We start from the raw sequence: 18,411 nt of genomic DNA on the forward strand, positions 1-18,411 counted from the left end.
CGAACAAATCTGTTCAATTTGGCACATTTTTATGTTTTCTTGATATTTTCTTCTTTAGAGCTCAAGAAATAATAAATAGACTAGATGCAATTATTTTTATCAGTAATTGGAAAAAGTTTATTTACTGAAATATAAAGAGGAAAAAGAATGTAGTAAATAATACATATCATTCTTACATTAATTATTTATTTTTCGAAAAAAAAACAAAAATTAATTTTATAGATTTTGTTTGTCGATAAATAATTCCAGATTTCAGATTTATATTTTGTTAAATAACTTACATACTAGGCAAAAACCGATCGCTTTTATTTTCCTGACGTATACTAAGGGAGTATTGTAATACAATTCATACGACGAATGGTTGCTTTAATGTTTTCTAGACGTCTCGTAATCCCCAGAGTGTGAAAAAATAGGTCTTCCATTTCCGTCTGCTTGTCTGTTGACTGTAGTCTATCTGCCGTCTCTCTGCTGTCTGTCTGTCGACGGTGTCGAAACTACTCGACCGATTGTTGTCATACCCATACACTTGTGATTTACGAATCCGACTTGATATTTTACCCTGGACGTTCACATTGTTCGAAAAAAAGCAAAATTATGTTGTGTTTGGAAAAAATCTAAGTTCGTAGCTGTCCTATTACTTCCCGAGTCCATCGGGCGAATGCCCACTTTTCTATTTTCTCGACGTTTCATGACCCCTACAGCACAAAAAAAGTAGTCTCCCGTTTCCGTCTGTCTGTCTGTCGGGTGCTTGTCCATTTTTATTAGACACGTAATCTCCGAAACTGCTGGACCGATTGTAGTCAAATTTTGTATATATATATATATATATTATAAGTATGATGTAAACGGTTAAATGCTAACCAAAATTTTGCTAATCATTCTCACCAACAATTTGATCATGTGATTTCAAAGAATATATGTTTATTTGATTTAACTGTTATACAACAATATACTACTATAAGTGTGGTGTACGAGTCCACTTTGAGTTTTTCCCCAACCGTCCAAAATTTTTGCAAAAACATAAAGCACGGTAGAGTAGTTTACCATTAGCGGATGGCATCACGGTCGTGGTCTAGTGGTTAAGGCTGACGAATGCGGATCGGACGTCGCGCGTTCAATTCCAAACTTGGCCTTTCGTTTTTTCCTTTTTTTTCCTCTTTTTCTCGCGCGTTGAGTATTATCTATGTTTATAACAAAAAAAAAATTGGTTAAATTAAGAACGAATCATCCCATTTTCTCGAAAATGTGTTAAAACGCACATATATAATAATGATAAAATAAGAATTATAATATTCACAACATTGTGTTCGATTGTTCGATTTAATTAACAATTTTAGTCATATGTTTTGAGAAGACAAACTCAGCCAAATCAAACTAATTTCTACGTGACATTCTTTCGATGTATAAACATAAATAAACACTTGAGCTTCAGATTGCTTTTACCTAATGCTGAAGGACAGTTTATCCTGTTAGTTAAGTGTTTCAAATACATTTTACATTGTCCGTACGATGCAGGGGCTGCGGGGGTGTTATTTATGCCGTTTTGTCAGATTATACTTCTAGGGCGAGGGAAGTTCTATCGAAATAGCCTTTGACCAATTTTTTTCTAGTACAAATAAATATTGTTTATTATTTCAAATTAAATCATTTTAATTGTACAACGATCGCATTCGAAAAATTTATGTTTAAGGTCAATTTGGTTTTGTGTACAACATTCAACTTTTTTTTAAAGACACCTATGTATTTTTCAGAGATTCTTAGAGAGATTTTCTTTCTGAATTCACTGATTCTTTAATATTTTCAGATATTGATGTTTTAATATTTGCAAAAAAATTTATATTGAATTATTATTTTCCTGTAAAAAAACATAATTGTCGCAATAAATTCGTTACGGCTGCCTTGATACAAAAATTAAATTAATTTTTACCACAAATTTTTAACAAAATGTGATAACTTCATGATACCCCTGTGAATTCAGAAAAAGTATCTCTACAAGAATCTCTAAAAAAATTGGTCCAAGGTTACTTAACAAATTTCGCTTCTTTGAAAAATTATAGAAAATTTGTGTTTTTTGATAACCTTTATATAGTAAAAACCAGTAGTGTAAATGATACCTCGAACCCCCTACGCCGCGGGGGTGTAAAGGATATACAGACAACATGAAATGTATTTAAAGCAAATAACTAACGGAAAAGAGTGTATTATTAACATTGTATATGCTTAATTTCGATTATTTATGTTTATTGTTTATACATCGAAAGAATGTCACGGGGAAATTTGTTTAATTTGACTGAGTTGTCTACTCAAAACAGAAGACTAAAATTATTAATTAAGCCACAATGGAACAAAATGTTTTGAATTTGATCATTATTATTCTTATTTGATCATAATTAGATAAAAACGTGGGTATTCTCATATTTTCTAGAAAATGAGGTTTTTAATTTGATCAGTAAAAAATTGGTCGAAGGTTATAAGTAAATATAATCCTACAAATCCAGCTCTTTAAAAAAATTATAAAATTTGATTCTACGATTTTCTGTTTTGTGATAACCGCTATAAAGTAAAAACCTGGGGCATCAATAACACCCCTTGTCCTTCAGGACTAGGTAATAGTTAAAATATATAGGGTGTCATTAAAAAAACGGCTTAATTTAACTCAATACTGTATTCAAAAAAATTAGACAATTATGGGCTTATTTTTTTTTAACCTAATATATAACAACATTTTACAATTCAACTGTGAAACTACAAAACCAAATGCTCTGAAATTTTGCAAAATTTTTCAGGTTATCATAAGCATGGTAAATCGTTAATCAAAATGTATCCATTTATTCCCTCCAAAAAAGCTGTGACGTCATCCAAAATTTTGGCGAACAAATCCTGGATGATTTTTTTCGAAAAAATCAAAGGCGATATAATGTTAACACTGTCCATTTTATATGTTTCTGAGTGTTACCATAATTGATTGTTCTGAATTTCAAACTTATATCTTTTCAACTAAGATGTTAGAGTGGAACGAAAAACAAGTATATTCAGTACATCAGTCATCATAATAATTATTTGTGATAAAACTAGTTCTTCATTAAGATACCTAAAATTTTGTAATGATAATGACGATATTTTCCAGAATAAGGAATACGCAAATATTATCTTATGACATTATTAGAATTGTGTGTTTTCCTGTGTTCGCCTCTGTCTTTATGTAAAATTGCCAGTTTTTTAAATTATGAATCCAAAGTCTTAATGTGGCTCATCTCCCTAAAAGAAAATACTGCATTAAACATATTTTTCCCAAATTTTATTAAAAAAAAAAAATCTAAACATTTTTTTTAAACGTTTAAAATGCATAAACCGCAACTTTAAAATAGAATATTTCACCTTTCACAAGGCTTTTGTAAAGATTCTACACAAAAAATCTAGAGTTCTTAAAATTCTTAGATGTAAATGCACAAACATTACTCACCTTCAAGAAATTAGATTATTAATGACTTGCTGCTTTTTACATATACTTAAACATTTTTTACTACCATATTCCTTAGTTTTTCGAACTACCAAAACTGTTTATTATTCTCCAACTCGTGATATAGGGATTTCTATAATAATTACTTCTTTGACGCTATGGACGCTATATGAAGCTTCTTTACACTCTGGATCGTAGCGTTTTGTTACGACACCCTGTAGCTAGAATTGTGCACAAAACTGCATTAATTTATAATAGCTTGAAAATTGTCTAGCTCTGTAAAAAATGAAATAATAGCCTTGCCTAAATTCCATAAGCTTGTTTTTACCCACTAATTAAAAAACAATAAATTATTTAAATTCAATTTTACTCGAACTTAAGTATAATTAGGTAGTGGCATCTTACTAAATTAGATAATAACAGTCCTCAGTTTGCTTCCACGTCACTCTCCAAAGACTCGTCATAAAATATGTAAAATTACATCCTTTATAATATATTTTCAAGCGCAGAATGAAATTTGTGTTAGTAACCCACTAAACAGTGCCAAAACTAGTCAGAAAACTGAACAAATGGCTTTCAAAGTCGAAAAACGTGATTTAAAACACACAATACGAATCACCATTCTTATGTTAAAATTAATGGGATTGTGGCCTGATGGTGACACCATATACAAATTTGATTTGTATGGTTTCTACTCGTTCATCTCAGTCGTTGTGATAATGGGTTTGCATAACTTTTTTCAATTAATAAGTATTTTTTTGGCCTACAAGAACATAGAAACTTTCGCAGATAGCATTTTCCTCACAACCACTGACGTTCTTATATCTGTGAAGACATTCTTCTTTCTACGAAATCTGAAAATTGTGAAGAAGCTTACAGATTTGTGGAACGATGAAATCTTTCAACCAAAAAGTAACAATCAAGATGAAATAATTCGAAGAACTTTAAACTTTTGGAAAATGGTGTATATTTCGTACTTTTCGATGGTTAGTGTGACGTCTTCCATATGGTTACTGATTCCAGTTTTAACTAACACTGTCCGAGACAAACAACTACCCCTTATCGCTTGGTACTTCTATGATAGCACAGTTTCACCACTGTATGAGATAACCTACGTCTATCAGTCCATCGGGACAGTTTTTCTGGTGATATCCACCATAAATATGGACGCTCTTATACTAGCATTAATGAGCTACATAGTCGCTCAGTGTGACAATTTGTGCGACTCTTTTAAATATATTACCATTGACAAAAGATGCGACGTTATTAAGACAAAAATTGTGGAGTGTATAACGCACCACAAAACAATTTTGAGGTATTCGAAACGGTTGTGTTAAAAGTAGAAATAAAACTTGGTTTCCAGTTTTGCTCAAGACAGCAACCGGTTTTTTGACAAAATAATTTTGGGACAATTTTTTACAAGCACCGTTGTTCTTGCATCAACCATGTTTCAGTTGTCTTTGGTAAGTTTTCAAATTAATTTTAAACTAAATAATACCTAATTTTTGTAAGGTCAACCCTCTGAGTAACGAGGGGTTCATTAGAATGTTATATTCGGTGGCAATAACTTCCCAGGTTTTTATTTATTGCTGGTTTGGGAACGAAGTTGAAACCAAGGTAAGAAAAAGCCTGAACTCTAACACCGCAGTGTTCTATTCTTTATAACAAAACTTACATGTGAAGTATTTTTGGACACACATGACATAATTATTATTATTAACAATAATATAACAGAACAAAAATTTTGGTAGCGTTTTACCATCTATAGACATGGTAAAACATTAATCAAAATATATCTAGTCATATCCACCAACAATTTTTCATGGTACATTCTACTTAAATTTTATAAAATAACATATTCCTGTACTTGTGGTTTATGAAACCGTTTTAATTTTGTACGCCGGGTATCCACATTTTCGTACTGGAATAATGAAATATGTGCGTGCTGTCTAACTCGGTCAAACATATAAAATGTAAAATAAAGTATAACAGACTGCTTGTCATTATCTTCCAACCACTTAACAATTTTTAAAGTTTAATGCACGAGACATTATTTTAATAAAATCGCTAATGAAAGAGTAACAAACTTCCTTTGAATTTTAAAACACGTAACCATCATTTATTCATAATTCAGCGGAGCTTATTCTCTTTCTACCAGACGTATTATTTGCGTATTGTGGTTTTGCGCGCTGAACAGATTCCATTTCCAAAGCTAAACTTCATCAGTACATAAGCGACTTCTAAAGTGTTGTGTGTGTGCAATGGAAAAATTCGATTTTACTCACAACACAATCCGAATTAACATTTTAATGTTAAGCTTAGTGGGATTGTGTACTAACAAGGCGCAGATTTCTTCACCAGTTCTATACGAACTTTACTCGTTTCTCATAATAGTCGTTCTGATGGGAGGTCACAATTTTTTCCAAGCAGTGAACATTTACTTCGTGTATAACGATCTGGATGCTTTAACATCAAATATTATTGTTTCATCGTGTTCGATTCTGGTGTCTTTAAAAATATTTTTCTTTCAACGAAATATTAAAATTTTCAATAAAAACGTACTCACTTTGAACGATGACATATTTCAGCCGAAAAATCTAAACCAGAGGAAAAGTGCCGTTTTCACTGTAAGTTTGTGGAAGTTCATCTATGTTTCTTTTTCTTCGGTTCTTTTCGTGGCTTCAGTCGCTTGGTTGCTTTTTCCTTTCTTTACTAACGCAATACAACAGAAACAACTCCCGTTTCCTTCTTGGTATCCGTACAACAGTACAATATCACCATTATATGAACTCAGTTACATTTATCAGTGTACAGCCATATTATATCTTCTCGTAGCTGTAGTACAAATAGATACCTTAATCTTCTTCTTCATGTTATATTTAATCAATCAGTGTGACATGTTGTGTGATAGTCTGAAAAATCTTCACCACGATATTGATAAACCTTGGTATGTTAACAAACAAATCAAAGACTGTGTAAAACAACACCAAGCTATATTGAGGTACTCTCTTATCAAAAACATTCACAGTGAACTTAGTCTCTGCGTTTTCAGTTCGGCTACTTACACCAACAAAATTTTCGATAAGATAATGTTAGGACAATTCGTGAGCAGCACAACAGCTCTTGCAGTAGCTCTATTTAGGTTATCTTTGGTGAGTTTTTCGATTTTTCGATACAAATGGTGATACTTTTTTGATAGGTCGATAATGTAATTAGCGGAGGTTTGAACGAGATTTTTAATGGATTGGCAACTATCATACAAATTTTTATCTGGTCCTGGTTTGGCAACGAAATTGAAGTTAAGGTGAGGTACCTCCAATTGATAAAGCTTCATGTGCACTACAATGCTTCAAAATTTGGATGCAAAAATGTGTCATTTTACTGGTAACGTTTTACGAAGGAATAGGTGCCGTTGTTATAAATTTTTCAAACTTTTTATAAAATGGTGACGTTTTTACAATTATGTATCTACATAGAAGTGTAGTAGATATTTCAGTGTTCAATTTGAAAAAACTGAAATATCGATATTTGGAAATTGTTAAATTTTATTTTTTATAATCGTTCTGTATGTTAAAACCCAATTTGACTTATATTACATTAAAGCGTATCTTTTTTTGCTAAAAATTTCAATAAAATTGGAATAATTTCGCAAAGTTGCATCCGCGTTTTGAAAATAAATAGTCAAATTTGTATAAAAAAAGTTGATGAATTCGTTTCGTATGAATTGAAGCTTCTAATTGTTACCATACCTCCATGTGATACAGAAATATTATTCTGTTGTTCGAAAATTTTCTGTAGTAAATATAATTTATATATTACAGAATAACATACTTGTGGTCTATGAATCCATATTGAGTTTTTACCCTGGACCTACAGATTTTTAGAAAAAAATCAAAATTGTATAGTATGAAAAATATGACAAAAAAACTTTTTCATGCCAGTAAGAAATAATGTTTACACTATGATCGATAAAAATAGGTTGTTTTTTAGTTATTTTCAACATACTTTAATTATTACATCTTAAAAAAGTACATACAATTTTGGACACAATATGTTGTTGGCTTACACATATAAATAATTAATCGGAGACTAAAAAATACAGCTACGACATCATCAACTTTTCCATTATTCATGTCGTTTCCAAAATCTGACCACAATAAAAAATATATTCTTCTGAAATAGTTTTATGTGCTCTTTTGAAATAAATATAAAAAATTGGTTGAAAGTTGTATGGCCAGAACTTCCCTCGCTCCTGAAGTCTACCGAAACGTATCTAGCATTTTCGAGTTTCTTTACATAATTTTGTGATGACGTCATCAACATTTTTGCAAGGACACGTATATCGACTTGGATTGATGCACTGTATTACTAAACATAACAGTATAGTATTTCCAAAATTTTCTGGGAAAATGGAGTAAGCCGTTCCCGATTTAACCAACAAAATAAATTGACCCATTCATTAATTTTTTTGAACCACATGTTTAAGCAAATCTAAAAAATATGAATGCAATGATAAATCACAAGTAAAACTCATCATATTTTCCATATTTTGAATAGAATTTATTCGGGAACATTTTGAGATGACTATCAATTTTTTTGTTAAAAATTTATCATGCTCATCATAACTTCAAAACGTCTGCAAGATTTCAAAGTATTCAGTTTTGCAATTCTTCATTTAATCAATAAAATAAATTGAGTGATTCGTTAGTTTTTTTGAGTGACCCTGTATCACCAAATCTAAAAAAATTGAGGTTCTAATTTTGATCAATAAAAAATCTAGCTTTTTAAAAACTTATAAAATTTGTTTTTACGATTTTCGTTTCGTGATAACCGCTGTAAAGTAAAAACCAGAGGCATAAATAACACCTCTTATCCTTCAGCAGTAGATAATAGCAATCAGAAGCTCAAGTGTTTTCTTATGTTTATATCGAAAGAATGTTACGTAGAAGTTTGATTTGAACGAGTTTGTCTGCTCAAAACAGGACTAAAATTATTAATTAAAGCACAATCGAACAAACTGTTCTGAATATTATAATTCTTATTTTATCATGATTATATGTATTATATTATTATATTTATTTTTCACATTTTTGAGAAAACGAGAACGTACGAACTGTGTCGGGAATAAAACATTATTATACCTTGCAAATGTTTTTGCGAAAATTTGAACGTTTAGCGAAAAAACTGAAAGTGAATCCATGTACACTACGAGTATATGAGTATATCTTTGTGCAACATTCAAAACATTTTAGAATACCATTCACTGAAGTGACGTCATCAAATTGTTGGTGGTGATTATTAGCCAAATTTTGGTTAGCATTTAACCTTCTACATGATATTTCTAATATACATAAAAAATTTGACAACAATCGGTCTAGCAGTTTCGGAGATTACGTGTCTAATACCAGACAGACAGACACACGGACAAACAGACGGAAACGGGAAACTACTTTTTCATACTGCAGAGGTCATGAAACGTCGAGAAAACATAAAATTGGCCATTCGTTCGATGGACACGATTACTATACGTCCTTATCTTACACTCGGGAAGTAAAAATAAAATCAGGACGGCAGGTGGACAGACAGACGGATAGACAGACAGACAGACGGACAGACAGATACACGGACCGGCAGACGCAGAGACACTCGGGAAGTAAAATCACTTTTAAAATTTCACAATCAACATAAAATTGTTCCAAAACCTTTTTTTTATCCTCACCGAAAATTGCCTCATACTCCTATTATTTTTATTATATGGCATTATTTCCAAATATGTATAGTACATCCACTTTACATGCATTTCATCTAAAAGTCTAGAATTGGGTAGTAACTAAATACAGTTCTTCAAAATTATTAAATCACTCCTTAATTTTTTTCCGGAATTTTGACGTAATAACCACAATAACAAATGTAATTTTGTTTTTGTAAATATTAAAATACAAGATTTAGAATTACAAAAATCAGATAAGTACCAACATATTCTTTTCTCGACCTTATTTTTGCAACATATTGTGTGTTTTTAGCCTCCTCTATATCTTGCTGTTCTATAAAACACGCTTGAAGACATATTTTGGAAAAAATAATTTTTACCTTCTGAAATGTAAGAAAGGTATCTATTAAATTATAAAATATCATTTTAAATGTTTAATTTTAAGATTTCTCGGTCCCTCACAGTTCATGGAATACGAATAAGAAATTGTTTTTTTATACATATTCAGAATGTCTCAATTAAAACATTATTTCACAAAACGCGGAATATTTGCATCAAATTTCGCATGTTTATTTTGATTAAAAAGATTTTGCGATCAGCTCACAAAATATTTAACAAAGTTTTAGGGACAATATGTCGCAAACTGCAGTATCAACTATACACTAAAAAAATTTTTTTCGAGTTGCTGAAGTCATTTTCGCAACATTTCTTCAAAAATTCCAACCACTTTTCCAAAATCACCAAAATGAAATACTGCCATGTCTGAGATATCTTAAAAAGGTAATTTTGAAATCAGTTCGTCGATATCTGTTATAACATAACCCAGAAATTTGTTTTTTGATTTTCAGGCAACGATAGCTAAAGCTCAAATTTTCAGTTTTGAAATTTTTTTAATTCATTTCGAACTCCTTCGAAAAATATCCAACGATATGTTTTAGTTGATTTCGACTTGCAGTCGCTTTAGGTAACATTTCTTCGAAAATTCCACTACTTTTCCGAAATAACCAGTTTTGACACTAAAAATTTCAAAATTTCCAGTAAGGGAAATTAACGAGCTGCTTTTTCGAATCAACTGGTCGATATTTATATGCAAGAATACGCAGAGTACTGCGCCAAAACCTCAAACTTTCAATCCCCTCTTTTGAAATTTTTTACTTTTCTCCGAGCCATCTCTAAATTCACCAAAAGATATTTTTTGTTGATTTCAGTCTTCCCAAAAGATCAAATGTTCAATCTTCCCTTTTAAAATTTTTGACCTTTTTCCAAGCACTCTTGAAGATATTTTTTGTTCATTTCGTCTTGTATTTCCTCGAAAATTTCAATCCATGTATATGTCTGAAAAAAAAAAATAATTTTGAACCGAAAATTTAGAAAATCTTGATCTGGTCTTATATCTTTAGATTTCTATAATTATTGTTTTTTTTTGTTCAATTTAAAACACAAAGAACCCAAGTTTAAAACCATTGTCATACACTGGTATATAAATTATTATTTGTATTTAAAGGCAGTGCTTCTGCTAAAAATATGTACATATTTATTTTGAAAATAAGGCAAATTTTGATATGAAAAATTATTTTTTCATAATTTTACAAAAACAATGTTAACACTTTTCCTGTTAAAATAAGTCACTTTTTGATTGTTTTTGTCATACTGTGTCTTTAAATGCGACAGATATTAAACAATAATATTTAAAAATACTTACAATAATTATTATGTTCACAATACTTCGAAATATGTACTTAGCATGCAAATATTTCGGTGTGACTAAACCTACTATTACTTTTTATTTTTGTTTTAGTCCATATCTTGATAATATTTGAGGAAAAAATATTAGATCGTAGAATAGAACAAATAGACTCCACGTCATCAATTTTTTGAATGCTAAAAAGGAACAAACCTTTTAAATTATTTACTTTATCGTAAACGTGCGAACTCATTTTTTGTAAATTATTATTGAGGTCCATAACACATTCTAAGCAGAAATGAAAATTATAAACAAAATCTGCTGCAACTAATTTGACGTATTTGACAAATAATTTTTACTTTCTTACTTCAAAGTTCGTAGATACTCAACGAAATCTACACTGATTTTCGACAGATTTTGGAAACAATTTGGAAATATTTTTCCAGAATTTAGTAAACAACACTCATACGTACATAACTTGCCCACAAACATATTTAAGTATTGCCAATGTGCTTTTACCAGTTTTGAAACATTTTAACAAAGTCTTTTTGTCATTAAAGGATAAAAAATTCCAAAAATAGGAGAACTCCAATGTAGTTTTGTTTGCACTTTTCATATGTGAATACTCGATCACCAAAAACAGTGATTTTGCGTAACGAATTTGGGAAGAAAAGAGTTTATGATTGCAGCTTCAAGAAGTGAAAAATCACAAACTTGTAAATGTGAAAATCTAGTGAAAACTCTAGTGATATTGAAAATTTTGTTCCATACTTGAACTTATTCTTTCACCAGAAACAACAATTGCCGATGAGATGTATGAAATATATTGATTGAACTCGAGAAAATCCGTGAAAAATATTACGCTGTAAGATAAAGGATAACGAGCTGGTTATTATTATCCCGCAACCAACTCTCTATCATTTAAGTTTAATAATACATGATACAGCATTTCAGTAAATCACTAATGAAAGAGCAGCAAAGCTTCCTTTGAATTTTAAAAGAAATCGTAATCAAATATGTATAAATTGACGGAAATCACCTTTTTCTCTCAGACGTATTATTTGCGTATGCTTTTTGCGCACCGAACAGATTGCACTTTCAAAGTTACAACTATTCAGTAGAGAAGCGACTTTTAAAGTGTGTGTTCACAATGCTAAAGTTCGACTGGAGTCATAGCACGATACGAATAAACATTTTAATGTTAAAAATAGTCGGACTGTGTACTAAAACCGCGCAAACTTCAACATTCAGTTCATACAAGCTCTATTCATTTTTCACGGTAGTCGTTTTAATGGGCGGCCACAACTTTTTTCAAGTCGCAAATATTTTCTTTGTGTATACAGACTTGGAAGCTCTAACATCGAATATCATCGTTGCATCTGGTTCCGTTTTAGTCTCTATAAAGGTATTTTTCTTTCAACGAAATCTGAAAATTTTCAATAAACTCGTACTGTCGTTGAACAACGAGATATTTCAACCGAAAAATGAAACACAAAGGGGGAGTGCCGAATTTGCTGTTTGGTTTTACAAACTCGTCTACGTTTCTTCCTTTTCTGTTTTTTTCGTGGCTTCGTTCGCTTGGTTGCTTCTTCCTATCTTTACTAACGGAGTTCAACAGAAACAGCTCCCTTTTCCTGCCTGGTATCCGTACGATAGTACAGTGTCGCCTTTCTATGAACTCAGCTATCTTTATCAGTGCTTCGCCATATTCTATCTTCTCACGTCTGTCGTCCACATAGACACTTTAATCTTCTTTTTCATGATGTACATAATTGCTCAGTGTGATTTATTATGCGATAATTTGAGAAATATCCGCCATGATGGACACTGCTCTGCTAATAAACTAATCATCGACTGTGTGAAGCAACATCGCGCGATTGTGAGGTATTTGTAGCACCAAACAATCTTTCTTTTTGATATTCAGGCTGAATTCGTGTGTTTTCAGTTCAGCGCTAACCAGTAACGAATTTTTCGATAAAATCATTCTAGGCCAGTTTGCCACCAGCACTATGGCTCTTGCAGTTAATCTGTTTCGGTTGTCTTTGGTGAGTTTTTCGAATTCCTCAAACAAATAACAGCGATTTTTTTTGATAGGTTGAGGATCTGACTAGTGAAGCTTTGAATGATGTTTTTAATGCGTTGGCGATTATCACCCAAATTTTTATTTGCTGCTGGTTTGGAAACGAAGTTGAAGTTAAGGTAAATATTTTTTATTATCATTACTACTACTATTGATCTCCGACACCAACGAATTCGTTCACGCAAAGAAATTGTTTACAAAAACGGTAAAAATTTACTGTTGCTGGTTTGGCTGCGAATATTTTGTGAGAATTAAATTTCGTCTTGTATTTCAAATAATATGCTAGTGCGAATCACAAAATACGATACAGTTTATTGATTTTAGTTAATTTTCTTAAAAATACGTTGAAAGTGCTTTTGAAGTGTAAAAATGTTATATTTCAGTTTATAAACTTCGTAGATTTTTACGAAACTTTTCCAAAAGCTCAAATTTTCTAAACCTTCACTTTTGACGTTTTTAACCTTTTCCTGAGCAATCTCTAAAAGCACCTGAAGACATTTATTTTGTTGATTTGAACTTGCAGTAGCCATTTTCGGCACACAAAATAAAATATGTCATTCTTTGAATATTTGAAAAAGTCAGTTTTGAAAGCGAAAATTTCAAAAATCTTGTTCCGAGCGTCAACAGGTTGTTCTTTGTACCAGCTCGTCGATATCTATCTTCCAGAATTTTTTGTGGATTTTTATGCAACTTTGCCAAATACTCAAATTCTCAATTTTAAAATTTTGAACTTTTTCAAACTTCTTAAAAAAATTCGAAAATTCCAACCACTTTTCAATAATTAGCGAAATGAAATTTGCAATTTCTGGGATATTTTAAAAGTGTAATTATATAACAGGCTATATTTTACGAATTCGCTGGTCGATACCCATATCTCCTATCCTATTTTTTTTGGGTTTTGGAGAACGATGCCGAAAGCTCAAATTTTCAATTTTGAATTTTTTTAACTTTGTTCTAATTTTTTTTCGAAATATTCAACCACTTTTCCATAATCACCAAAATGAAATATGGCCCTATTTGGAATAATTATTTTAAATATTTAATTTTAAAACCGAAATTGTAGAAAAACATAGTTTGACCGACAAGAGTCTGTTTTTCGTATCAGCTGGTCGATATCTATCGTCCAGAATTTTTTCTTTTTCTAATTTAATGCAACTTTTCCAAAAGCTCAAATTTTCGATGCCCCCACTTTTGAAACTTTTGGACCATCCAGAGCACTCTCTAAAAGCACCTAAAATCACTTTTCGTTAATTTGGACTTACAGAAGCCATTTCTTGGAGAGTTTCAACCACTTTTCCATAATCACCAAGATGAAATGTGGTCATTTTCGGGGAATTTTAAAAACAGTATTTTGAAACCCAAAATTTCGAAAGTCTCGGCCTGGAACATTAACAAGCTATATTTTTCGAATCAGCTCGTCGATATTTATAGATATCCCAGAATTTTCTATGCATTCTCATGCAACGTTGCCAAAATCTCAAATTTTCAATTTTGTAATTTTTGAACTTTTTCCGATCCCTTCCGAAAATTGCTCAAAGACATTTGTTTGTTGATTGTGACTTGCAGAAGTCATTTTCAGCAACATTTCTTCGAAAATTCCAACCACTTTTCCATAATCACCAAAAATGATTTAAGGCCATTTCTAGAATATTGTAAAAATGCAATTTTGAAACAGAAAATGCCAAAAATCTTGATTTGGGCGTCAACTGGATGTGTTTCTCGAATCAGCTAGTTGATATTTATATCCCAGAATTTTTTGGGGATTTTTAGTCAACTTATCCAAAAACTCAAAATTTCAATTTTGTAATTTTTAAACTTTTTCCGATCCCTTCCGAAAATTGCCCAAAGACATTTGTTTGTTGATTTTGACTTGCAAAAGTCATTTTCAGCAACATTTCTTCGAAAATTCCAACCACTTTTCCATAATCACCAAAAATGATTTAAGGCCGTTTCTAGAATATTTTAAAAATGCAATTTTGTAAGAGAAAATATCAACAGTCTTGATCTGGGCGTCAACTGGTTGTGTTTTTCGAATTAGCTCGTATATATCTATATCCTAGAATTTTTTGTAGATTTTTAATCAACTGTACCGAATCAAAATTTCAATTTTGAAATTTTTGACCTTTTTCCGAGCAGTTTCGGAAATTACCCAAAGGTATTTATTTGTTGATTTTGACTTGCAGAAGTCATTTTTAGCAACATTTCTTCGAAAATTCCAATCACTTTTCTTTCCATAATCACCAAAATCATTTAAGGCCATTTCTAGAATATTTTAAAAATGAAATTTTGAATCAGAAAATGTCAAAAATCTTGATCTGGGCTTCAACTGGTTGTGTGCATCGAATCAGCTGGTCTATACATATCTATATCGCAGATTTTTTTGTGGATTTTTAATCAACTGTACCGGAAACTCAAAATTTCAATTTTGAAATTTTTGACTTTTTTCAGAGCACTTTCGGAAATTAGCCAAAGGTATTTGTTTGTTGATTTTGACTGGCAGAAGTCATTTTTAGCAACATTTCTTCAAAACTTCCAACCACTTTTCCATAATCACCAAAATTATTTTAGGCCTTTTCTAGAATATTTTAAGAATGCCATTTTGACGCAGACAATTTGAAAAATCTTGATCTGGGCGTCAACTGGATGTGTTTCTCGAATCAGCTAGTTGATATTTATATCCCAGAATTTTTTGGGGATTTTTAGTCAACTTATCCAAAAACTCAAAATTTCAGTTTTGTAATTTTTGAACTTGTTCCGATCTCTTCCGAAAATTACCCAAAGACATTTGTTCGTTGATTTTGACTTGCAGAAGTCATTTTCAGCAACATTTCTTCGAAAATTCCAACCACTTTTCCATAATCACCAAAAATGATTTAAGGCCATTTCTAGAATATTTTAAAAATGCAATTTTGAAACAGAAAATGCCAAAAATCTTGATCTGGGCGTCAACTGGTTGTGTTTCTCGAATTAGCTCGTCTATAACTATATCCCAGGATTTTTTGTAGATTTTTAATCAATTGTACCGGATCAAAATTTTAATTTTGAAATTATTGACCTTTTTCCGAGCACTTTCGGAAATTACCCAAAGGTATTTGTTTGTTGATTTTGACTTGCAGAAGTCAATTTAGCAACATTTCTTCGAAAATTCCAACCACTTTTCCATAATCACCAAAAATGATGTAAGGCCATTTCTAGAATATTTTTAAAATGCAATTTTGAAACAGAAAATGTCAAAAATCTTGATCTGGGCGTCAAGTGGTTGTGTTTCTTGAATTAGCTCGTCTATATCTATATCCTAGAATTTTTTGTAGATTTTTAATCAACTGTACCGGATCAAAATTGACCTTTTTCCGAGCACTTTGGGTAATTACCCAAAGGTATTTGTTTGTTGATTTTGACTGGCAGAAGTCATTTTCAGCAACATTTCTTCGAAAATTCCAACCACTTTTCCATAATCACCAAAAATGATTTAAGGCCGTTTCTAGAATATTTTAAAAATGCAATTTTGAAACAGAAAATGCCAAAAATCTTGATCTGGGCGTCAACTGGTTGTGTTTCTCGAATTAGCTCGTCTATATCTATACCGTAGAATTTTTTGTAAATTTTTAATCAACTGTACCGGATCAAAATTTCAATTTTGAAATTTTTGACCTTTTTCCGAGCACTTTCGGAAATTACCCAAAGGTATTTGTTTGTTGATTTTGACTGGCAGAAGTCATTTTTAGCAACATTTCTTCAAAACTTGTAACCACTTTTCCATAATCACCAAAATTATTTTAGGCCTTTTCTAGAATATTTTGAAAATGCCATTTTGACGCAGACAATTTGAAAAATCTTGATCTGGGCGTCAACTGGATGTGTTTCTCGAATCAGCTAGTTGATATTTATATCCCAGAATTTTTTGTGGATTTTTAGTCAACTTGTCCAAAAACTCAAAATATCAATTTTGAAATTTGTGAGTTTTTTCCGAGCACTTTCGAAAATTACCTAAACACATGTTTTTGTTGTATTTCGAGTTGGAGATGTCGGCAAAATTCCTTTCCTCGACCCTCATATTCGGGCAAATTTGCTCAGAATAGTGAATTCTGGCCGAAATTCTCGCTTCTCTTTGATTTCTTAGTCATTCTTGACATACTTATGACAATTGTATATCTAGCTTTCTGTGTTGAAAATTCTTTGGGTTTCCATCATTATTTTATAAAATCCTGTTGGCGGTTTAAAAGTCATTAGAGTACACAAATTTTCGATTTTAAGAGAATCGTGTCAAAACTTTTTTGTTTTTCAAGCATTATAAAAAGATTATTTCTTCTTTAAATTTCAGCAATTTGTTTTTAAATATAAAAGGTTGAAGTACGGATGTAAGTATTCGTTGAAACACCCTATATTTTCGATAGATAATGATTGATTAATTCCTAAAGTATAAACTTGTCATGATGTTAAGAGAATGTTGTTAAATCTATTTTCGCATTAAGCAAACTATTAAAACATCGGTACAAAAAGAAATAATAATCATCCTAAATCGTATCGCAAAATTTAAACGCTATGGCGAGCCTTTGTTTTTCCTAGCCCACGACGACCCCTAATTACCTCGCTCGATATCTCCGGCAGCGCTTTCTACGACTGAATATTGAAATAATTTTATTTTACATTTTAAAATCGACCGTGTGCATTTTTTCTTCTTTCTATTTCATAAATAACATATCGTCGTTTAAAATACGGCTGAAATGAGCACCCTCACCATATCATTATCGTTCGCAATTCTGCACTTTAATATTGTCGTGCGATACACCGCTATCATAAAGAATAAATTTTTCTTTAATCTTGTGATCCTATTACGGCGTTACAATTGTGGAGTTAGCTGGGAACCGATCAATATTCACATATCGGTTGCGTGATGCAGCTTTCAAGCCAGATTGCGGCTTTTTCGCATAGGTGATTAACTGATTACGAATTACAGTTATATGTAAAGCTTTTCAGAAGAAAAATCAACAAAAAAGTAGCTCAGATAATTATATTTTATCTACTAACTTTATAACTGTGTACTTGTTTATTCTTCAAATTTATCTATTATTATTGATAAAATACTGGGTGTCTCAAATAATATGTATAGATAATATAATAATATAAAACTATTTCTTGTAACAAACATTATTATTTTATATATCTTGCTACAATGAAATTATTTCACCTATTATTATAGTGCCGGTTTTGAAGAAGTGAACATTTGTGGTCATAAATCTGTAATCAGCCAGTGTTCGCTGTTTCATAACTGGAACTAAACAAGTTTTGAAGAAGTGAACATTTGTTAGTACATTCCATTACCGTGTGACAACTATCCAAACATATTTTGTTAAATATGCAATCAACCAGTGTTCGTTCTTTCAGAACTGGAACTATACAAGAAATTTAAAAATTGAAGCGACCAATATATTTTATAAAATTATAGTACTGGGTAATACTAGTAGTTATTTCGCAAC

General features: G+C 31.2%; 2 protein-coding genes across 2 annotated transcripts in view; both read left to right on the plus strand.

Annotated features, from left to right (window-relative positions):
• Positions 1-18,411, plus strand: part of LOC135139365 (odorant receptor 4-like) — a 146,040-nt gene that overhangs the window by 2,593 nt on the left and 125,036 nt on the right. The window lies entirely within an intron of this gene.
• LOC135139574 (uncharacterized) lies at positions 4,087-4,797 on the plus strand. Its single transcript, XM_064069873.1, has one exon. It carries the CDS (start codon positions 4,087-4,089, stop codon positions 4,795-4,797), a length of 711 nt encoding a protein of 236 aa, XP_063925943.1.

The sequence above is a fragment of the Zophobas morio genome, unplaced genomic scaffold (assembly GCF_036711695.1).
Source record: "Zophobas morio isolate AGI-343-1 ecotype UQ-CSIRO unplaced genomic scaffold, CSIRO_AGI_Zmor_V1 ptg000031l, whole genome shotgun sequence".
NCBI lineage: Eukaryota > Metazoa > Arthropoda > Insecta > Coleoptera > Tenebrionidae > Zophobas > Zophobas morio.

Excerpts from the sequence above, each read along its gene's own strand:
- LOC135139574 (XM_064069873.1), top strand. The coding sequence starts at position 4,087 with ATGTTAAAATTAATGGGATTGTGGCCTGATGGTGACACCATATACAAA.